We start from the raw sequence: 24,514 nt of genomic DNA, 5'->3' as shown, positions 1-24,514 counted from the left end.
TTCTTTGGGTCAAGGCCTTTGCTAGCAAAGGAAGGTTACCAAACAAATAAGCATGCTTGAGAGGCACAGTCCTTGCTCTGATTTTGTTAATGTTTACTTATAAGGAAGCTCAGATCTTACACTTAAAGGTGACATGTAAACAGAAGACAGTCATTGAATCAGTGCATACTAGTGGCTAAATAAGTGCGAAATGGGGTACCAAGGAAAGAGCACTTTGGCACCTTCCTTAGACCGGAGAGGCAATACATCTGCCAGCAGGAGCAGAGGTCTGGGTAGAGGGGGCGCTGCCTCCCCCTTCCCTAGTGGCTACAGGAGCTTGAAACTCTAAAAATTTGGCTCCAGGCTTCAGTTTCTCAACTCATTCTGGAGCTTCTCAGCTCTGAGAAGCAGTGACTCAGGGGAGGTCCCTCCTCGGCAAGCCGGTTCTCAGAGGCTGGGAGTGACTCACCTGCTCCCTCCCTCACGAGTGACCCCGGGCCAATCCCTTAATGAGTCCACACCTCACTCTTCTCATCTGGCCGAGAAAATTGCCCGGTGGAGTTTTTGGCTCCCTGGGGGCAGGGCTCTTGTCTGCAACCATACAGGTTCCTAGAGAGGCTTCTGGTAGGATCCAGAGGAGTGCAGAACTCTGGGGTCAACCTGAGAGCCTCTCCAGGCACACAAATGGGAGTGGGGTGGGGGCGGGGTTAACGCTGGTACCCGCGATTTCTTCTAATTGCGGAGCCATTCAACAGCATTTTGTACCGAATACTTTGATGCCTTGAACGATTTCTTTGTATTCATTTATTTTCATTTATTTCTGGTTCTGGGGATAGAATCCAGCGCCTCGAGACAAACTAAATACGCGCTCTACCACTGAGCTGCACCCTCGGTCCAAGTCTTGGGAGAATATCTTTTGGACATCTTTTGGAACTTGCTTGGGAAAACGAAAGGGGGAAAAACAGAAACCAGAGCAGGTCCCCAAAGTTAGCAAAGCGGGCACCAGAGGCTCTGGGAAGACAGCGTGCTGCGATTGAACAACAAACCTCCCTTTCTGGGGAGCCTGGGCCGTTGGATGGATGCGACCCTAGCAGGCGAGAGTGGCGAGCGTCCGGGATCCTGCCGGATTGGGTCCCCTCCTACTTCCAGCGCTCCGGGTCGCCGCAGGGCGACTCTGCATCCCTCTCCCTTCCCCGCCCCCAGGCCAGAGTGGAGCCCGCGCTCCACCCCTGGCCCCGCCGCCTGGGTTCGCCGCCCTGTAGGAACCAGGCAGGTGGACCGCCGCAGGAACACCCTTCTCCCAGACCTTCCCGGGGACCCTCCCCCGGGCTCTGGCGCGCCTCCGAGCCCCGCCCCGCGCCCTCCCCGGGCGACCCGAGTTACCTGCACCGGGAAGTCACAGTCCGCCAGCCCGGACTCCTAACGGGGTGGGTCCCGCGGAGCCCAAAGCCACATTCCTAGGGGAGGGGTCCCTTCCTCTTTAGAGGGTCGCGGATCACATTACGGGCCGAGAGGAGGAGACGGCGAGAGGCAGAGTAAACAGGGGGTAAAAGTTGCATTTAGCTTATTCTTTTTTTTTTTTTTTTCGGTTTTCCCCCAATCGCGCTTCGACGGCTGGTTGACCCGGGGATCCGGTGTCCGCCCAGTTCCCGCAGCCCGATGGCCCCGGCACGGCTTGCCAGCACCGAGGCCCCTTCCTGCCGCGCGGGTGCGGGAGCGGTGAGCGGGGCTGCGGGGCGGCCCCGGGCGACCCCCGCGCGGCTGCCCCAGGGGCGGGAAGCGCGGCGGCCGGAGCCCGCGCGGCGCCGGGAGCACCGGGAGAGGGACGCTCACATGCGTGCGCATAAATCAGTCAGCGAGCGGTCGCCGCCGCCTGCGCAAGGGAAACCTCGGGCTGATTGAATGCAGACGTGGGGTGTCTGCCAGGGCAGGAGGGCGGCGGGGCAAAGGGAACCGGCGTGGAGGCCACGGTGGGGGAAGGGAGGCCAGGGCCAGGAGACAAGAGAAAACCCCGAAGCCACATTTTTACCGTGGAGCTGAATTTGAAATGCAAACTCCCGCGGGCGGGGAGGGGGCCGGGCCGCGGGCGCGGGGCCGACGGGCCACCCGCGGCAACTTTCCGGCGGGAGGTGCGGCCGGAGGGGGCGGCGCCGGCGGCGGGAGGCGGGAGTCGGGGGCCGAGGGGGGGAGTCACTTTAAAGGCTCTTTCTTACCCATAATGCTTTGTGGGGACGTTGACAAGTGGATCCAAGATGGCGTAGAAAGTAATGACAGGTAAGTCCTGACTTCCCCCTTCTCTGCTGCCGGGGCCGCTCCGCGAGCCGCCCGAGCCCTCTGGGGAGGGGCCCCGACTCCCCTCCGGTGCCCCGGGCCCCGGGCGGCGCGGCCCCAGGGCTGGCCGGGGGCCTGGGCGGCCCGCGGCGGGGCCTGGGAAGCGGGGCTCTTCGAGGCGAGGCCCGGACGCTGGGGCTGTTTACAGCTTCTTCCCCTCCTCGGTCCCCGTCCCCTCCGCTGGGGGCCGCGGCGCCCGGGGCCCGGGCCGAGGCGGGGCCCTTGCACCGCCGGGCCGGGAGCCTGCGGGAGGCTGCTCCCGCACGGGCCACTCCGGGCGGGGGAGCCGAGCCTCGGTGCACGCTCCGCGCCTCCGGGTCGCGGCGGGGGGTGGGGAGCGTGCGGGCCTCCCACGCCCCGCTCGATTCCGCCCTCGGGCTCGGACTTCCACCCGGCCGGGGCGGGGGTCGCGGGGAGGGGGCGTCGGGAAAAGTGGGTCAGGGGTGCGCCCCTTCCCCCGCGGAGGGCGCTCAGAGCCTGGGGTTCACTTTGCCCCCCTCCCCGCCCCCTCCTCGGAAATGCTGTCTGGCCCACAGGCGCATCAACAAAAATAAGAACTGGCTCTCCCTTCCTGGAGATTCCTCCAGAGTCCCCCTTTGAAAGGCTCTGAAGACTGCAGTCTTTCTGGAACTTTGATTCCTCTCCCCCAATTTTTTTGAGCTTTCTGTCCTCTGGCCTTTTTGCTGAGGAAGCCTTCCGAGAGGGCTGGAAGCCAGGTCTTCGGAGACTTCTTGAATTGGGATATTTGAGTTTTGTTTGCAACTCAAAAATTGCCATTCTTTCTCCCTTACAACTTTTCAGGCAAATCATTAATATGATAAAAAGTATAACTCTTAAGGTAGTGAATTCCTGGAATGGGGGCAGGAGGCAGGCATTGTCTTGGCTAGTTTGTACTTAATTTTGCCCTCACTTAAACTCATATTAATGAGGTTTCTTCTCTTTAATTCCTTAAAAAAAAATTTTTTTTTTAAAGTAAGATCAGTCAGTGCTGGACAAAAGATGACTTTATGTTTTAGATTTTCAGAACATTTTATAATCTGTTCTTTTATCATACTAAAAGGAAATGTTTTCATTTTAAGGCAAAAGAAACATTCATTTGCAAAGCTGCATACTGTACCATTTTTGTAACTTTCCATTTGAAATTTAGATGCCCTTTCACTTCAGACTGATAAAATGTTTGCCACTGATAATGTCTATTACTGGTATTGTATAGACACATTTTACTTTTCTATTTGCCTCAGGAATTGGATGAAGTAATTGATCACTAATGAACTACAGTGCTGGTGAGATGTGTAAGGTGAGACCACACAATTAAATATGATTTCACTTATTTCCATCTTTATTTTAATCAACTTAGAAGAGTAAGACTGAAACTAAGTAATTTGATGGGGCCATCTTCATTTCCCAAATATATCACTCAGTCAAATGGGGTATGGGCAGGGCTAGATTTAGAAAGGAAAAATGTGTCAAATATACCAATCTTTTTTATGGCTCCAACATACTCAAACATAGCAGAGCTTATCCAGAGCCAAATGTTATTTGCAGCTATCCTTGATCAGTGTCTTCTCCAGGGGTAATTATAGTTTGCCTCTTCAAATTTCCTGTGTAACTTTAATTGGATGTCTTAATTTTGTCCGTTTTGATGTCCATTGCTTACTGTACATTGAGTATAAGTGATTGTAAGGGATTTGTGTTTCCACAGTTTGTGGGACTTTGGTGAAGTATACCCTTTCCATTGGAAAGAATTATCTTAGGCAAGCCAATCTCTTACTTTATTTATTTTTATTTTCTTGTGATATTGTGGATGGACCCCAGGGCCTCACAAATGGTAGGCAGGTGTTCTACTACTGAGCTATATCCCTAACCCCTTGCTCTTATTTTCTGAAAAATGGAATAGTAATTGTCTAATAATTGTTAATAATTATTTTGAAATCAAAATGATAATGGTGAATACCACCCAGCTTATTAGGGATAAGACTAGTTTGTTATTATTTTCTGGTCATACATGGTGTGTGAATTCAGAGTATTGTTGTACTTAATTTAACTTATAATGCTTTGACTTTAAAGGACATTAACATAGTGAGTGAACAGTTTGTGTTCAGTGCTGGTTTTACATTTTTCACAACCAGTTTTCTCAACTTTAAAAATATCTTAATATGTTTTGTTTAGAAAAATATAAGTAATTTTGGTTAATTAATTGGTTATTGCAGGACTCCGCCCCCTCTATTAACACATGTGGGCTCTAGACTTCAAAAACCTTCCATGAACTTTTCATGCCTATTATAACATCTGTTTAAGAAGAATAAGCTGTGTTTTACTTTATTTTTCTAGATTGAGATGTATAATTGACATTTTGCCTTACACATACATGTGCACCTACACATACAACCTTGGGAAAGGAAGGTGGACATAGACCCAGATGCTTTTGTAAGTGCACATGCCACATTAACTTGTGTTTGAAACTCAGCAATACTTATGTGTATTACATATAATTTTAATTTTTTTATTCTCAGCAGAGCAAGTGTGGATTTTTGAATTTACTTTCAGCTTGCAGTTGGAGGCATATTCATGCCTTAGACTTCCCAATTTGAATTTTCATCTCACTTTTTGGAAACCTATAGATTATTCTGTGGAAAGGAACCAGTGATGTGCTTTTGTCTATGGAGATGTTCCTCCGTAGTCTGAAACTGAATATTCAGTATTTGGTAATCTTCTATGGCTAGTGTTGAACTGTAAGGAGCCTTCACACATGCAGACTGGTGTTAGTATTCACTTCAAAGTGAAGCTAATGTTTGGCCAGGAAACAACTTGTTACACAAAGTATTCTAGAATGGGAAATACCGTAGTATTGAAGTTTGTGGTGGAGTAGAAGTCTGTGTCTTTGAGCTGAATAAAGACATAGCTTTTTTAGTCTGTCCTTTTGGCTGGTAAGCTAGGACACTATTTTTAGGTAAGGTCGTATTTTTTGAGTCAGTAAATACAGTCCTGTACTTCTATCAGCTGGCAAACTTTAATTTTGCAATTATTAGCAAGAAATTTCATTTTCTTTTAGCACAACTATCCAGTCTACCTGGTCTTATTTTCTGTATACATTCATGAACTGTCTAGTTTTCACTGGAGAGGGGAATGATACCAGAATAACAGGAGAAATCATTTCTGCTTGCAAAGGGCTTTGTGTAATTTAAAAATTTACAGAATATTCATGAAAGGCTAAAAATAGTGCAGAGGGACCCACAAGTAAGTGGACTAGATCTTATAAATGCATCTGTTTTCTCTGTTTAAGAAGTAGGGTTGGCATTAATATTGAATGCAGATTAGTCCATAATTGTCTGTCAGACTATATTTAAGTCCAAATACAGGCCCAGTACAAAGAATAAGGTCCTCTGCCTGTTCCAAATGTATAGAAAAATTGGGGCCAAGTTTTTTTAGCAAAAATTCCTCAAGAGTGGGAAGAACTGCCTATAAGCAAATTAAGATTGCTTATTTTCATAAACCTAGGTGAGTGTACTTGAAAATGTAATTAGATTTCTAAGTGGTATTTTGAAATGTTTTATAGAAGTATAACACGAATGGAGAGTATGGCCATGCTAGCTTATGACTGATTTCAATTCATGGCTGTGTCAGGGTTCCTTCTGTAGCATTGGCTACAAGAAGCTCTAAACATGATGGTCTTACCACTTTCAGGGTAACTGGAGTCATCCCTGAATCTAATACAGTTAATATTCCTCTTGTTAAGACTACTGTAACATGAAGACTTTGTATATTTATATAAATGTTTACATGTGTAATATATGTAAACACATACATCATATATAAAATAATTATTTTTTAAGCTTTTAGTTATCTAAAAGAAATTGGAAGTTTTCCATCCTAAACGAATAGTCATACCAACTTGTTTAGTTTTGTAAGTTGTATTGGGTCAGTTTCTCTACCCAAGAGCAGGAAGTGGGTAAAACAAAGTTTCCAGAGAAGAAAGCAAACAGGCAAATTCAGATGTGCCAGAAGCACCTAATATTTAGCCCAGAAATAAAAATCAGAAACGTTCTTGCTTCAGAATGGATTGGTCAAAAAATATGCCATGCATTCTTTGAAGATGATTAATCAGGTTTTTTTTTTTTTTTTTTTTTTAAATCCAAAAGCAAAATGAATGTATAAACTTTGTGATTTTTATTTCTGTGCTATATTTTAGGTGTTTCTGGCACACCTGAATTTGCTTGTTTGCTTTCTTCTGTGAAAAATTTTCTTGTTATGGTAGAAATATTCCTGTCAGTAGGCAATATATATAACTAATATAGTTAAATTTTGTTTTTTTTTTTTGGGTGGTGGGGATCAAACTCAGGGCCTTGCACATGCTAGTAAGGGAAGTACTGTACCACTGAGTTACAACCCCAGCCCTTAAAAATTATTTTTATGCAAAAATCATGCATGTACTAGGTGTGAGACTGAGGTATGAGGATTACAAGTTGGAGACTAGCCTCAGCAATTTAGTGAGGCCCTGCCTCAAAATAAAAAAAAAAGACCAGAAATGTAGCTCAGTTATAAAGTATAGTACCAAAAAAGAGGGAAAAACAAAAACAACTAATCAACCAAAAAACCTCATGCATGCAATGGTAAAAAAAGTTGAGTGTACCTAATTATATAAAGTAAAAATGGCGCACAGGCGCGCGCGCGCCTTTGTTCTCTGTCTTCTTCTAGTCCTGCTGCCTTGTGCTGACTGTGGTAAGTAGCTGGGTATCATTTAGCTTTTGGAAGACCTCTCTGTTCTGAATATATACTGCAGTAGTAAATGTAAAGTGAGAAACTGTAGAGACATGGTCACTGAACTAAGTGTGGGGTGTTTTGCAGGGACTTTTCTGTTCTTCCTTATTGTGATGTTAAATTATAGTGATAATTGAACTGTCAGTTTAAGATAACTAATTGAATTATTAAATACCCAAGCAATTAACTTTGTGGTCAGACTGGTAAAGTTTTGATTTTTTGATCTTTAAAGAAATATTTGTGAGTTAAATCTGTGTAATCTTGAGGGGATGGGTACTCGTGTAATGAGTTACCATCTGTTGAATTTTGTGATAAGCTGCACAGTATATTTACTATGTTCTTTTTATAACTCATTATCTCCTTTAGTTCTAGTAACAACTCATAAGACAGTTGTTATTTATATTTTGCAAAGGAGGAAATTTAGACTTACACGAGAACTAACTAATGTAACATCACAAGACCAGTAAAGTAGGGGAGGTGGTGCTCTTCTGGAACGTCTGTGCTCTGCTGTCTCTAGGTAGTCTATCTTTCTTATTTTCCAGAATCCAAGAAAATGTAGACCTGGAGAAATTGACTGCTCAGGGTTACACAGCTCAGTAGTAGCAGGGTTAAAGCAAGCTTTTATCTCCAGAAGCTTATCTTAGGACTTTTGGTCCTCTGCTGGTTATGCCACATTTGATTGACTTACTATGGACTTAAAGACCAGATGCTCTGAATAGTGGATGGTAATGTTTCAGAACTGATAGAGCAACTAGTGTTGTTTTCTACCAAATATTTAAAAGCTTCCTTCTCTCTCTTTCAGAAATTATAAAGAGCTCTGATGGGCTATTTGGGTGATACCCAGTGCAGTGAACTGCAGGTGAGTAAGGATTAGGAGAACATTATTTAGATAAGAAAAACTTGGTAATGCCTGAAAAAGGGCGAGACTTCATCTTGTCCAGCATGTCTGACCACCTGGGTGGTGTGTAGACAGTAATCCCAGCCTACTCCTTGATGCTGTGGCAGGGGGATCATCAGTTCAAGGCCAGCCTCAGCAACTTAGCAAGACCCTGTCTCAAAACAAAAAATAAAAAGGACTGGGGATGTAGTTTAGTGATGAGTCCCCTGCGTTCAACCCCCAGACAACAAGAAAAAACAACAGTGGCCAGAAATGATGAGGTGGAGCCGGGTGGAGTGACACATAGCTTAGTGAAGCTGTGGTAACCTGGGACGTGGGACTAACTGACTAGATGGTGAACAAGCCTTGAAGCCTGCTGCCTTGTCAGACTAGTTGGAAGGGAAGTGCGAGTTGGTTAATCTTCCACTTCTGTTCTGAATGAGTAACTGCGCTGAGGCTCAGTTTGTCTGCATGTGATTAGAACTAGAAAGGTCCTTCAGCTTTTATGTCAACATTCTTGAGTGCTAATCACTCTCCTCTGTCGAACTTGGTTAAGTGTTTAATTGTTTTCCTTGTTATCTTCCGAGTGCCTTGGGTCATGAATGACTATATGTGCACATTTTTGAGGATCTATACACTGAGAATATATCTCTAGAAACTAAAACTTGGCCTTTTTTACCAATGGTTGTGCTGCCTTCATCTCGGCTATCAGCACTTCAACTTATCTTTTCCCAAAATACCTGCTAATTTAAGACAGTTTATTATGTCACAGTAATTAATCTTCTTGGTTTATTATAATCTTAGTCTATCCATATTAAGAATATAAAATGGTAACACTGCAGGAAAACAATTAGAAGCCGTTTAATATTATCCTTGTGGGCATCAGTGCTGAATTTTGGCACTGGGGCTCGTGCTGTACCACTGTACAAGCCCCAAAAATTTCTTACTGTGTTTTCATCACTGGTCTTTTGTTAGACATTGCCATCTTCAGAAAGCTTCAGGTCTTAGTAAAATAACTTGCCATCTTGCCTTTTGGACTCTGGCTGGTGAGAGTTACAAGAACCTCACTACTACTGGCTGCTGAGGTCTGGGGTAGTCAGATCATCATGACCAAGGGGAGCGTGAAAGTTCTCCGTGGAGGCCAGGGGGAGCAGTAGAAGAGGTGGGTAGTTCTCTTCTTGAGGCCATGTCAAACTTGGGTCCTGGTGGCTCTGTTTCCTAAGTATGCTAGAACTTTGGAACTTTCTTTTTTGGGGGGTGGGCAGTGGTAGAGATTGAACTTAGGGCCTTGTGCATATTAAACAAGTGCTTGAGCACTGAGCTACATCTCTAACTCCTGCTGGACTTTCTTAATGTTAAATATGTTGATATTAAATAAATTGCTTAATATTGATTAAACAGTTGATTTCCTTCCTGGAATTCCATTTTAAAATGTACATATTTTAAATTCATTTTTAATTATGGTATGTAATAATTTGATATTTAAAAAACATTAGATTATGAACCATTTCCATGTTATAGGTTTTAAAGTTTTAATTTATGTGGAAAAGTTTCAGGAATAATCGCATCAAATCATGCTCCCATAATTTACCCAAATCTTTTTGTATTAGTTATTTATGTTGCTGGATGGTTTTCAGTTAACATCATTAAAGATATTACTATATATTTTTTTTCTTTTTGGTATTGAGGATTGAACCCAGGGCCTTGTGCATATGAGGCAAGCACTTTATCAACTGAGCTATATCCCCAGCCCCTGTATTTTTGTATCTGTAGGATAAATTTTTGGATTGCATTATTACAGGATATTTTTAAAGGATATGAATATTTTTATGGCTTTTGATGTATATTGTCATACTGTTTTCAAGGGTGCTGTATCAGTTTGTAATCCTAGCAGACATATAAGTGTACCTATTTTACTGTGATGGGTAGAAATCCATTATTTTCCATCAAAAGTTTTTTGATAATTTAATAGTGTAAAATGGTCTTTGAATTTCATTGATCTATAATGTTGAATTTAACTATTTTGAGTCTTGTTTATTTATATCCTTTGCTATATTATGCAATAAACCATTGACGTGGGCTTGGATGGTAAGGCAGATATAACCAGCTAATGGATAGGGAATTATTAGAAAGATAACTATAGAATGTTCAGTGAAAATGTTAGTAAGAGTTGGGCTCAATGGTAAGTGATCTTGGGGATGAAGTTGAAGGGGAAAAGATGGATTATTCCAAGATTGAATTCAGCAAGTACTTTTTGGGCATTCACTGACCTCCATATGCTGTGTTGTGTCCTCTGAGTGCTTCTCAAGTTATTGTCAAGGCATGTGTTGGGTTGAAGGAGGGGACTGCCTGAGTTAACCCGTTAGGGGTTCTGGCTTCTATTGTCCCTTTGTGGCTGCTTGGAGGGCTGAGAAGACTACTGCTGTCTAGGACATCTTTAACTCACGGCGCACTCTTTGAGAAGCTCTGTTCTGAGGGATGCAAAGAGAAATAAAACACAGGTTCTCCTGATAAGGAACTAATCATCTTGTAGAGAGAATAAGTGTACCCCAAAATGAAACAGCATATAGGAATTTGGTATATGCTGTAAAAGGGGTTAAGACAAGGCATTTAGGGATTAAGTGAGGGGAGCGATACTGCTTCCTTGGAGATATTAGGAAACCCTTCAACTGAAGAGGCCACATATAAGTTGCATGAAAATGAGAGCAGTAAAAAGAAGAGGGTACTCTAGAGGGATATCTACGGGTGGTGTGGGAAATGTGGGTGTCAGGAAGCTGCATATCCAAATTACCTGGATCCTGAGATACATAAAGGAACCAAATGGATGGTGAAACCGCCTGTGGGTCAGGACTGGATCAGGGTCTTAAATGTCAGACCAAGGATGAGTATGATGAATCTCGGGAGGAGTTGAGGGACAGGGACTTTAGTTGGGTTCATAGTAGTAGATGGGGAGCAGTCAGTTCTATGCCTCAAGTAGGGATGAGATTGCGGTTGTGAGGTTTGGGGAGCCTGAAAGCATGGGACATCAGAGATTAGGAAGTCAGGAGAAAGAACAGGCCTTAGGGGTGTCAGATAGAGAGATAATGAATCTGGGTGTTGCATTTTAAGGAGCTAGGGCAAAGTTGAAATCAGAATTTTTTTAATAGGGTTTTTTTTTATCTTTGTACCTGGGTGCTTAACCACTGAGCAACATCCCTAGCCCTTTTTATTTTTTATTCTGAGACAGGGCCTCACTAAGTTGCTGAGGTTGGCTTTGAACTTATGATCCTCCTGCCTCAGCTCCCAAGTCGCTGGGATTGCAGGCGTGAGCCACTGTACCTGACTCAGAATTTTTTTCTTTTAATATATATATATTTTAGTTGTAGATGGACATAGTACCTTTATTTTATTTATTTATTTATATTTTATGTGGTGCTGAGGATCGAACCCAGTGCCTCACACATGCTGGGTGAGCCCTCTACCGCTGAGTTTACAACCCCAGCCCCATTCAGAATTTTAATCCTAGAAAAAACTCTAGTGATTTGTTAGGGCAATAGCTAAGAAACTTGGGGCCCCTGGAGTTTGAGGAATAGGTGAAGTCTCAGTCAGTTAAGGCAGTCTGGAGACAGGCCTCCTGATAACCAGTCCAAGTAGAGGTAATTTGATGACCCTAAATTTTGTGTATTTGTAAGCAAGGAGAGTTGAATGGTTTAGTGGTGTGTGTTCCCAGGCTTCTGTAAGGGGTTTACAATGAAGAGAAACAGGATTAACTCCAGAATTCCTGTGCTGCCATAGCTTTGTGTCTTTGGGTTAATTAAGTCTCCTGAGATTTAATTCTTTTTGTTACTTGTGACAATAAAACTTGTTGCTTGTTGGAAATTATAAAAAACAGATGAATATTTATAATAATAAAATTATAATCCTACCACCCAGAGATGTCCTTTATTATTTTTATTATTTTTGTAATACTGGGGATTGAACCTAGTGGTGCTCTAACGCTGAGCTACATCCCCAACCCTTAGAATTAAAAAAAAAAATTTTTTTTTTTGATACAAGGTCTTACCAGTGTGCACAGATTGCCCTTAAATTTGGGATTCTCCTGTCTCAGCCTCCTTAGAAGCTGGTACTACAGGTATCACCATGCTCAGCTTCTACTTTTATTTTGTAATAATTTTAGATTTGTGGAGAAAGCTTTTAATGTAGGACAGTTTTCTTACACACTTTATATCCTGTTTCTCCCATTGTTTATTAAATCTGAGAAACCATCATGTGACACATTACTATTAACTAATTTTCAAACTTTCATTTAGGTTTAACCAGTTTTTCCACTAATGTCCTTTGCTCCAGAATCTATCCAGATTCCACATTGTAGTTGTCATGTCTTGATCTCTTCTGTGCTGTGACAGTTTCTTCACATTTCTCTGGTGTTTATGGCTGTACAGGAGTACTAGTCAGGTATTTCCTAAAATGCCCCTCCATTTAGGTTTGTCTGATATTTTCCTTATGATTAGATTTTTGGGAAAGAAATACTTTTTCTGGCTTTTTTTTTTTTTTTTTTTTTCTTCTTTTATTGGTATCAGGGATTGATACCACTGAGCCACATCCCCAGCCCTATTTTGTATTTTATCTAGAGGCAGAGTCTCACTGGGTTGCTTAGCGCCTTGTCATTGCTGAGGCTGGCTTTGAACTCATGATCCTCCTGCCTCAGCCTCCCTAGTGGCTGGGATCACGGGTGTGCACCTTCGCACCTGGCATCTTATCTGTTTTTTTAATGTAAAATATTTAATACATAGTTCTATATTTTACAAAAATGAAATTGCAGACCATATATTTTATAATCTGCTTTTAAAAACTTACCCACAGGATTTTATATATGTAATTTTGTAACTGATTTTTCACTTCATATCTTCCCAATGACCCCTATTCTTCCACACTCTGTAGGAAACTTCTATACTGAGTTTCAAGCATCAATCTAAAAGTGTAGTTCTCTAAAGCAATCTGTTGGTAGATTGAAGTGGCTTTTAAGGGTGGGTGGTGGTGCACTTGTTTTAATTATGTAGTTGGCTCTTTTATACTGATTTATGTTTTATTTAAAACTCAACTGTTTTGAATTGTGATGTGATTACTTGTCTACACAGATGATCTGGGACAGAAAACGAAGACATCCAAAGAATAGAAAATGTTTTATAATAGTAAAATTTTCTTGGCAAGTAGCAACCTTTTCTGGATTTCATTCTCTTAGTATAATTTGCTTACTTACTTCTCAAATATGAGTTTTTTGTTTATTTATGAATAGATATTTACCAATCTCTTTATTGATTAATAAACATGTTGAATGATTTATAGGGAAACTCAAATTCTTTAGGAAATAATTTGGAATTAACTACAACTAAGAAGGCTTTCTTCAGAATTTTGGAATTTCTGAAAAATGAGTCAAGAAAAATCAAAGTGATAGATGAAAAAAATCTCAAATTTAGCTGTTGAAAATTTATTTTTTCTTGTTATCAGTTTAGTCACTAAAACAGATGGTAGAAGATCCACCAGGATATTTCTTTCATGTTTATACATCATTTTGCTTTGCTGTACTGAAGTCCACTTATTTTGGGATTTAGGGAGAATTTGCCTCTTTATGAAAGATTATACAAGGTAGAAAGTGGTTGGTGATCTTAGTTTCTGATTTCAGTAGGTTTAGTCTCTCTTAATCTTATTGCATCCTCAGTGATTTTATGTTTTAGAGAAAAGTGCAAGTCTAGCTGAATGTTAAGTACAGTACAGTAAATAAAACTTTGCAGAATATTTTGCCTGTATAGCCCATAGAATCATCATAAAGGCAGTTGAATTTAAAGATGATATAGCATTCCTTCTTATGGCTTAGCATTCTAATGGAACTGATTTTGGTATAGGACAGTTCTTGGAATGCTTGGCATTCCGGTTATTTTTGGTCATCTATTTGGGAAATTCAATTAAAGTCCTTATTGAATGGTTTAAATGAGTTGGATGGTTGTCATGGGGATAAAAGTGGCATAAAATAGGCATCTAATACAATACATTTAATCCAAGATGGTAGATGATTTAAGAGGCCCAATAATTCTGTAGGCAGTACTTCTGGTTTTGGAAGAAGGGTGTTTTAGAGAAGTAGGCCTTGAGAGTTTCACTAAAAGCTGGGTAGGATGTAGGTCCAAGAAGAGAGGAAAGGATGTTCTGGGCAGAGGGAGCAGTGTTGTTAAGAGTGTAAGAGTCTTGACTATATTGGGGGTCTGTGTGGGGGAGTGGTGGGAAAGTTAGGTTGTAGCAAGATTGTGGATGGCCCAGATACTGGTAATAAGCTTGAACGCTATTTTGTAGCGTTTTGTAATCATAGTGTCCTATCTAAAGTAATCCTCTTAACCATTTCCCCCCCAGAGGAGGCATGGCACTTTGGCCACATTGTCTCACCATGGCCCCTCTGCTTAATGTGGAGGGGCCAGGTTCTGATAAGCTTTCCTCACTCTGCTGGGCAAGGTCATGTGGGTTATTTTAGCAGTGGATCAATCTGGCTTTTCTTTTCCTTGTTTGTAACACACTTACTTTCTAGTATAATCGTGTTTCACGATAATAATTGAGTTTCTACAGGGAAAATAATAATATAGCTGGACATAGTGCACACCTATAATCCCAGCAATTTGGGAGGTTAAGGCGGGATTGGAAGTTCAAGGCCAACCTCAGCAACTTAGTGGGACCGTCTTAAAATAAAAAAGGGCTGGGCATGTAGCTCATGATAAAGCTTCTTTGAATTCAATATGTAGTCCCCGCCTCCAAAAAAACCTTAGAAAATAATTACATATTAGGCAGATTAAAGGCAAAATACTAACTGTTAAAAACATGAATCTCCAGCTTTTTCAGTAGTCCTTCTCTTTTAAATTTTTGTTAGTTATGTAAAGAGACATTTTATTTGTATTTTAAGTTTTTTTAATGTTTTATTGTTTATATAGTCAAATAAGTAAAGATTGTTTGGGATCTGATCAAGAACTAGTTATGGCTGGGCATGATGGTACATGCCTGTAATATCTGCTACTCAGGAGACTTGAGGCAGGTGAATTCCCAGGTTCAAGTCCAGCTATGGATGTTAGTAATTTTTGTCAAAGGATAAAGGAAAGTGGTGATATTTAGCACAAAAATGTTTGCAAATGCAGTCTGATTCATTTGACATAAGTTAATTATGAGATAGATAATTTTTGTCCTAATAGAAATAAACATGTAAGACCGAGATGCAGAGATCCTTGTTTTAGATTGAATTTTAGTTAACTACTGTTGGCTTCAGCTATTAGATCACTTTTCATTCATGTTCTTTGAAACTTTTCTCTAATCAAATAAAGAATTTAAATTTTTTGAAATCAAAGAGGACCATGATTGCATTAATAAGAAAAGTTAAGGAACATAACTGCTTTTTAAATAAAAACATATTTCATGACTTAGTTTCAAGGTGGTCTGGTGGTTATTCTCTCTGTCCTAGACAGAGGTTTGTGATGGGAAGGGAATGATATCTTCTCCTCATACGTCTCTGAAAATGCCTTGGTCCAGCTAGTCTGACTCCTGCCTCTGTGGTACACTATTGATTTCATTTTTCTTCCAGTATTTACATTTGTCCTGGACCAAACATCTAGCTATGATGGCATTCTTCAAAAGTATCCTAAGTTTTGTGCCAAATGAACTCATTTATTGTTCTGTTTGGAAATGTTCTTTCTGAGGCTTAATTCTTGCCTTTAAAACCTACATATGAGAAAGGGAATTGCTTGGATTTGCCATTTATTAGTAACACTTATTCTTCAATATCTTCTTTCAAAAATTGAAAACCTACACCAGTTGTGACACTGAAATTCATATTTAAAAAATGATTTTAAGCTGGGCGCCTTGGTGCACGTCTGTAATCCCAGCGGCTCCGGAGGTTGGGGCAGGAGGATCTCCAGTTCAAATCCAGCCTCAGCAAAAGCGAGGTACTAAGCAACTCAGTGAGACCCTGTTTCTAAATAAAATATAAAACAGGGCTGGGGATGTGGCTCAGTGGCCGATTGCCCCTGAGTTCAATCCTCCATACCCACCCCCCAAAAAAAAATTTAAAATTTTCATTTTAAAAATTGATGTGGGCTGGGGAGATAGCTCAGCTGGTAGAGTGCTTGCCTTGCAAGCACAAGGCCCTGAGTTTGATCCCCAGTACCGCAAAAAAAAAAAAAAAAAAAAAAAAAAATTGACGTGGTAAAATTGACTTTCTTATGGTGACCGGTTTTATTTAATGTGTAGTTTGTGCAGCCATTCATCACAATCACAGAAGAGTATTTCACCCCAAAATCTTCTCTCATGTCACACCTCTTCAGCCTATAACTCAGGCAAACCACTGATCTGATTTCTAGCCCTATAGTTTTTCTTTTTGAGAATGTCATATATATGGGGTCATACAGTATGTAAAATTTTGGGATCAGTTTCTTTTACTCAGAATAATGTTTTTGAGATTGATCCATGTGATTACATGTATTGCAAAGTTATTTCTTTTTATTGCTGAATAATTTTCCATTGTGTAGAGGTACCACTTTTTTTTTGCTCAGTTTCTTCTTAAATTATGTTTCCAGTTTTTAACAATTATGAATGAAGTGCCTATAAACATTCATTTACAGTTTTTAGCAATTATGAGTAAAGTGCCTATAAACATTCATTTACAGATTTTTGTGTGAGCATAGTTTCATTTCTTTATGATAACTGGTTATCAAGAGGGATTGCTGGGTAGTGTGGTGAGTGCTTTAACTTTAAAAGAAACTGCAGCTGGGCACAGTGGCACATGCCTGTAATCCCAGTAATTTGGGCGGCTGAGGCAGGAGGATCGTAAATTCAAGGCCAACCTCAGCAATTTAATGAGACCTTAAGCAACTTAGCATGACCCTGTCTCAAAATAAAAAATAAAAAGTGCTGGGGATGTGGCTCACTGGTGAAGTGTCTGTGAGTTCAATCCCTGTGCCACACACACACACACACACACACACACATGCACACACACAAAAAAAAAAGGGAAAAAAGAAACTGCAAATCCTGAGTGACTGTATTATTTCCTGTTTCCCCTAGTAATACATGAGAACCAGGCACTTGGCATCATTTGCTGTTACAAGTATTTTATTTTATTGTTTTTTAGCAGTGCTATGGATTGAACCCCAGGGCCTTGTGCATGCTAGACAAGTGTTCTACAACAGAGCGACCCCCGCAGCCCAACAACATTTTAAATTTATTTATTCTAATAGGTATGTAGTGGTATTAAATTATGGCTTTAATTTGCATTTCCCTGATGGTTAATGATGTTGAATATCCTAGTGTGTGTGGAATTTTTGTTTTGAACATCTTTTTATTTGCATATTTGCCATCGTTATATCCTCTTGGTGGAGTGTTATAGTCTTTGCCCAATTTTTGACTGCTTTTTTTTTTTTATTGTCCTGTTATGAGAGTTCTATTTTATATTTTGGTACTAGTGATTGAACCCAGGAGCACTCTAGCACTGAGTTGTATCCCCATACCTTTTTTATTTTTTACTTCGAGACAGGGTCCTTACTAAGTTGCTGAGGCTGGCCTTGAATTTGGGATTATCCTGCCTAAGCCTCCCAAGTTGGGGGAGTTCTTTATATATTCAGATACAAGTCCTTTTTCAGATGTGTAATTTGCAAATACTGTCTTGCTTTAACTTGTCTTTTCATTCTCTTTAACAGTGCGGTTCATAGTGTAAAAGTGTTTAATTTTGATAAAGTTCAATATATCAATTTTGTTCTTTTGTTGGATTGTGTTAATGCATTGATTTTAAAACAAGTTTCTATTCTACAAAAGTGATAAAGAATAATTTAATAATGGTAATGTTCTCATAAGTTGACTTTTGTGGAATGGTGCAAAAATGATCAAGTGTCATCCTTTTGTGGAAAGATGGTACTAATTAATATACTTAATTAGTATATTTAAGGCACATAGGATTTTTACTTAACCGAAGGAGATGATTAGCTTAGAGGGTATGTGTGTCTTATCATTTTAGAATGGCGATCACTAATAATATGGTTAACATAGGTATGCTTTTATAAAGTAGAACTGTGTGAGAAATTAGTCTTTAACTCTGTTCCAGAATTAAAATAGTGCCATTTTACAGTCACCTTTGGTGCTTTTGGGACTGCCTGAGTTTGTTTTCTTTCGTTGGAACAATGGTAGGTTGTTTGCATAGGGTCTCAGAATTGTGTGATGCATGAGTGGGAGCTGCATCAGAGCATCCGAATTTGCATACTGCCCCTTTCATTTACAGTGCAATTGTGGGTTAGTATCTTTAGTTTCCTCATCTGTGTATGGGAACGATGACAATAACAACAGCAATAATAATAGGGTCATTTTAAGGTTGAAGTTAGATTTCATAAATGCAGTCTTTTCATCAGCATCTGGCACACTGTAAATATTAAGTAAATGCTTGTTGTTATGACTGAGGTAGCTTTATAATGAAGTTGTAAGACAAATACATTGGGATTATGTTCTCGAGGTAGAATAACAAAATATCACACTAAGTTATTTGTTTTCCAATGCGCACTTATTTTTCTCTCAATACTTATTATTAGTAATCAGTGAATCATGACCTATATTATTAATAATCATGTGTATACACTGTTATACAGGACCATTACCAGCTCATTTAGAACTAGTCAAATTCTACCTATCTCAGTGAGTTAGGACTCTCTTGATTCCAGTGGCCTGAAATATCAACCTAAGCTGGTAAGCTGGTTTAAGATGGAAAGAAATTTCTTGGTTCACCTAACTGTAAAGTCTAGATAACTGGATTTAGGGCTCAAGTAATATCATCAGGACCCAGTTTCTTCCCATGAGTAAACTGTCGTTTCCTCTATAGACTTTGGTTGCAGGCATGTTGTTAGAAAGATGGCCGTAGTATTTCAACCCTTGTAGCTTCTAAGATTTTAGATTCAGAACAAAAGAGCACCTGTTTCCCAGAAACCTTAGCAAAAGTTTCATGCTGTCTCATTGACTCTTATGGGGGTCACATGTCTACTCTGAACCAGTCTCTGTGTTGAGGACTATGAGGCTCTGGTTGACCAGTTTTGGTGACATACCACTCCTGCAATCCTGGTGAAGTTAGCTCCTCTGGAACCACATAGATTGAATCAGAGAGAGGTGAATTCCCAAGGGGAAATCCTGGGCTTTTATTACCAGGAAAGGGAATGGATACTCATGTCCATTGCATGGTATTAGTCTCTTTTTTATAGGTCAGCAACAGATCAGAGGAGTTAATGGATTTGGATTAGTGTCTTGGTTTCTGATTCCAGCTTTCTTGCCCATGAAGTCACATTTCTCCAAGTAAATATTTCACACAAGGGTAGGATTTTCAGATGGCTACAGTGTTTTATTACGATTCTGGTGAAAGTTTGGATAATTTTTAATAGGAAGAGAAATAATCAAGGTAGATGGGGTAGACATCAGTAATGGGCAAATGTGTGCTTCTTCCTATAGTGTTCTTATTGTGACTGTCATTCTCTGCGCCTCTGTGTCCCCATTGGAGGGGCTTATAGGTACGGCTTGGTTGGTGTCCAGCAGTTACTTCGAGATAGCAGGATCCCATGCTGTAGCTATGGCTTTATCTGTGTATCCCTAGAGGAGGATGTCAACTCCACAGTTTATCTGGAGTTGTCCTCATGGGGAAGCAGTTCTGGACCTCTCACTGCTTACTGTGTATAGGCCATTTTAGCATAGCCCAAGATATTTTCTCACTTTGATTTTGACTGGCAGATTTTATTTTCTGTTAGAGAAAGCACTTTAGCTTCTTCAGAATGTGTGTAACAAGGTCATGCTGTGTTCTGAAAAACCAGAAGAAGCAGTTGGACAGAGACCTGCCTTGTACTGAGATCCATGCTACAGCAAACTATTTGTGAAACTAATTATTAGGGCCTGATTAACAAAGGTAATTGTGGTAAGACCTTTTATCACTGTCTAATTCTGAGGTAGGCATCTGAACCTAATGTATCAGAGACATTAACTCTGTAAATTACATCATTTCCCTTCAAAGATCCTGAAGTTAATAACAATTCTGCCTCTAATTTCTGTTTATGTATTAAAGTTATTGAGCCCTCCCTGGCTAATATTTGGTGAAATGTTGACAGTTGTCTCTTAAAGTGCCAGTTTTAGGGTTAAGCTCATCTTTATCAGTGGCATATAAATGCATGTAATGGCTCTTCTTACCATAATCATTGCCTGTTTATTGAGATAGAGAAAATAGGTGAAAGCAACTTTTTTCAAGTAGGTAAAGTAGATACATAGGATGATATTTTCTAAATACAGTATTATGTGTTGAGATTTGTAGTGACTTCCACTTTATGTAAATTGAAGATATGGAAGCTTAGGGAAATAACAATTGCTAGCATTTACTGAGCACCTATTATGTGCAAAACATTCTTTTAAGCACTTTATACACATTCTTTCACTTAATCCTTACACTAACCCTAGGAGGTAGGTATTTGTTGTCTCCTCACATTTTTAGAGGTGAGAAGTGGAAATACTCAAGGTTAAGTCATTTCCCCCAGGCCTTGTCCCTGATGAGTGGTGTGACTGGGGAGTTCTCTGGACAGGTCCTTTGGCTCCAAGCCTGCACTTTGCATCATCGTGCTGCATTCTTTCCCAAGCAAAGATTTTAGCCTGTGCAATATTAGTTTCATTTTTCTTACTACTTTTTGTAATACTTGTCTAGGTGTGGGCTGGGAACTTCGTGGGGAAGATTTGCTAATGGCAGGGCCATTGGTATCTGTGAATTTATCCATCTACTATTGCTGTTCTCTGGAAAGCAAACACTGTGTGTTTGTCTTTATCAGCAGTTCTCAACTAGTACTGAGTTTGTTCCTTAGAGAGACATTTGTTAATGTCTGGAGACATTTTTGATTTGTCATAGTCAGGATGTGCTACTGGTATCAACTGGGTGGAGGCCAGGGATGCCACTGAACACATCCTACAATGCCCAGGACAGCCCCCCCACAACAAAGACGTATGTAGCCCAGAATGTCACTAGTGTCAACTCTGGTCTGTATCCTAACTTAGTAATTATCTTCTAATGCCATTCTCATGTGTAATGGGCAAAGTTGCTATAGTAATACAGAAATTATTTTGTATTTTTGTTTGATAATTGTACCCAAAGCAATACATGTTTTTATAAGGGGCGTAAATATCAGCTATAGCTTGAATATTTGAATTCTCTTAAACACAACTGGAAATTATAGCACACCGAGGTAGAGCTAAGCACATTTAAAGGGTAAGAATATAGTATCTAAGTATTTGTTGGATTATCCTGTTAATAAAACAATTGGATATATTCTGTTAAAAGTATTAATTTGTTAAATGTAAACATTTAAAATATACTAGTTTTTAAAATTATGAGTTGTTTTTATTTAAAATTTTCAAACTGAGAAGAGCGGAGAATATTTTATGAATCCATGTATATACTGCCTAATTCTTCTATTTGTTTGTTTGTTTTTGCGGTGCTAGGGATGGAACCCAGGGCCTTGAATATGTAGGCAAGTGCTCCATCAATGAGCTACACCCCTGCCGTATACCACCCATATTCAACAAATCCTAACAAATACTGTTGAAGTCCTTTTTGAATGCTTCATTTTCCCATTCCTTCAGTATTTCTACATTTTTTGGTATACAGCAATCTCCAAAGGTGAAGGGGCCAGACCACTTCTGTCTGTCATCTTGTTTATTTACTGCTGCTGTCCTTTGGCTGCTGGCCAGCAACTCTTTCCCCTCATCCCCCACTGCAATTTTAGGCCACAGAGGACTGCAGAATAGTGAGGGGAGGGTAGAACTATTGCCAGAGTGAAAGCTGGGGAGCCCCGCAGAGAGCATTTATGTAGGCTGGCGAGAGGTGGATGGGACAGGTGAGTACCTGGAGGCCAGTGGGTAGAGTGAAAGGTAGGCAAGAGCGGGAGAATGAGGAAGGAGAAAGCAGCAGCAAACCAAGTCTGTGAGCTTGACAGAGGTGGTGGCTACAGGCCAGCTAGAGTGAGTCTTTGTTTTTTATTCTTGGTACTGGGGATTGAACCCAGGCATGCCTTACCCTGAGCTGTATCCCCAACCTTTTTTATTTTTTATTTTGAGTCAGTCTTACTAAATTGTCCAGGCTGACCTTGAATTTGCCATCCTCCTGCCTCAGCCTCCCAAGTCACTGGGACTAAGTCGTGTGCCATTTTGCCTGGCAAGATTGATCGTTGAAGCATTATTATGACTGTCAACTCAGGTTTCAGTAGGTCTTTGTCCAGGATTTCTTCTGCTGTCTGGGCAACAGAGCTAGGAAAAAGCATGCTTGGATTCTCACTGTTTCTTCAGTGAGACTCTTAACTGGTCTCCTTGTTATAGTGGCAGTGCCTGTCATTTCTTCCCCTTCTATCTAGGTCTTCATAGGCTTCATATGTGATAGATTCCTTCTTTGTTTAAAAACTTTTGTTCATGCTCCTTTGCCTATGAAACCAGCTCTTACTTCTTATGGCATTTGAGGTCATCCATGGCTTCTCTTCGTCCTCCATACCTTAAGTCTAAACTGCGATTTTTTTTCTCCCCTTGGTGACTTTGCTTAGATCCTTCTCCCTGGAAAGCTCATGTTTGCTCTCCCTGTCATTTTCGTGGTGAACTCCCGTTCACCCTTGAGGCCAGCTCATGTTTTTAGGCAGATGGCATGAGTCTTATTTGTAATTGTTCACTTGTGCTTTGCCTCTCTTGCTATAATCTGACTTTCTTGAAGGCAGTGACCTCATGCTTCATTTTTGCCTTTGGGGCTGTTAGCACAGGGCCTGGAAATGTTTGCTGAATTGAAGTAATGGACATGTCTAACTTTGGTTTTAGCCAGTTTCTTAATAGGTGGAAAAAAATTCCACACTACATAGATTTTGATTTTTTGCAGTCACAGTTATTGGAAGATTGAAATCCGGAGACTGGAATTTAAAAGTTTGGATATGAAACATTTCTTCACCTTTGGTTAAAAGAAGGAAATCCTTTATGATTTGTTTTACTTTGTAATATTCAAAGTCATGTTTCATTTATAATTTGCCTCATTTATAAATTGGATATATCACTGATATGATCCTGGCTTATGGTCTACATTTTGACTTGGATCTTATTACAGAAGTCATAAAATATAAAAGAGAAATTTAGATTTTGTAGCATCAATAACTGCTGCTTAGCTGTGACCTTGAGCAGGAAACTAGTTGAAAGAAACTATTAAGATAGAAAATTAAACTGGTTGAAATAGGAATGGGCCTAGAATTTATAATTGCTAAGTCTTTAAAATCTCTTACCTGTTATTTTCTCCTTGTCTTTAGGATTTTTGTCCCTGAGTCATGGAAGACAGAAGAGCTGAAAAGTCATGTGAACAAGCATGTGAGTCACTGAAGAGGCAGGACTATGACATGGCCCTCAAGCACTGCACCGAGGCCCTCCTTTCTCTCGGCCAGTACTCCATGGCAGACTTCACAGGGCCATGTCCACTGGAGATAGAACGCATCAAAATCGAGAGTCTTCTTTACAGAATTGCCTCATTTTTGCAACTGGTGAGTTAACACTGTTGGTATGCCAATCTGGAACTGGGTAAAACAGCCCTTTTTGTCCAGTGGGGACTGCGACTTGTTATTTCTGTACAAATCAGCTAATTTTGACCTGAAGAGAGATGAGTGATGTGCCTGGTAATTGTGGAATATCTTTGATGGCAGACAACTATGTTTTTTTTTTTTTTTTTTGGGGGTACTTAGGATTGAATCAGGGGCACTTGACCACTGAGTCACATCCCCGGCCCTGTTTTGTATTTTATTTAGAGACAGGGTCTCAAAGAGTTGCTTAGCACCTTGCTTTTGCTGAGACTGGATTGGAACTCAAGATCCTCCTGTCTCAGCCTCCCAAGCTGCTGGGATTACAGGTGTGTGCCACTGCAACCGGCTACAACTGTGTTCTTAAACTTGGAAAATAGTACTCATGGTGCAGCATTTTGAATTATTCATTCAAGTTAATTCCACAAGTACTTATTGAGTGCACACTGTGTACTAGATACTTCCCTAGGAACTTGGTATATGTACTGATGAAAGAGAAAGATTCCTTCTTCATGATACTTTTTCTAGTTAGACAAATAATAGTTACTATAAATTAAACACTAGATTAACTGCATGAAAAAAGAACAGGGAAGGAAGATTGGGAGTAGCAGGGTTGGAGGTGGGGTTTTAATTTAAAACGTTCCGTGGTCAAGGCAGGCCTCACTGAGGAGGAGGAGGAAGGGCTGACCACATGGAAAAGCCGGGGAAGAGCAGTACAGGCAAAGGGAACAGTCAGGCAAAGGCCCTGGCAGAAGCATGCCTGCCCTGTTTGAGAAACAGCTGGGAGGCCATTGTGGCTGGAGGACGGTGTGTGTAGGGGAGAGAAAACTGTTGCTTATTCTCTGTGAGGTGCGGAGCTGTGGCAGCACTTTGAGGGGAGGAGTGGCATTATATGATTCAGTGGGAATTGTGTGACTTAGGTTGACAATAGACTGTTAAGGAGCAAGAATACATGCAAGGAGACTAGTTTGGA

At 40.7% G+C, this 24,514-nt stretch overlaps 1 protein-coding gene across 6 annotated transcripts in view; it reads left to right on the top strand.

Moving 5' to 3' along the window:
* The first annotated feature begins 1,374 nt into the window (after positions 1–1,374).
* Positions 1,375–24,514, top strand: part of Helz (helicase with zinc finger) — a 151,555-nt gene continuing 128,415 nt past the window's right edge. For 2 of the 6 annotated variants that reach the window (XM_047544357.1, XM_047544356.1), the window contains exons 1-4: positions 2,204–2,253; positions 3,552–3,607; positions 7,871–7,927; positions 23,281–23,508. In XM_047544357.1, the coding sequence (XP_047400313.1) occupies positions 23,299–23,508 (210 nt within the window). In that variant the 5' untranslated portion in view covers positions 2,204–2,253; positions 3,552–3,607; positions 7,871–7,927; positions 23,281–23,298. Of the gene's footprint in view, positions 1,526–2,203; positions 2,254–3,551; positions 3,608–4,717; positions 4,738–7,870; positions 7,928–23,280; positions 23,509–24,514 lie in introns of those variants that run through there. The other 4 variants (XM_047544352.1, XM_047544351.1, XM_047544353.1 and 1 more) reach the window with 4 other exon arrangements.

Source organism: Sciurus carolinensis, chromosome 3, assembly GCF_902686445.1.
Source record: "Sciurus carolinensis chromosome 3, mSciCar1.2, whole genome shotgun sequence".
Taxonomy (NCBI): Eukaryota; Metazoa; Chordata; class Mammalia; order Rodentia; family Sciuridae; genus Sciurus; species Sciurus carolinensis.
The sequence above is the reverse complement of the archived record's forward strand: the minus strand, read 5'-3'. Positions and strand labels throughout refer to the sequence as shown.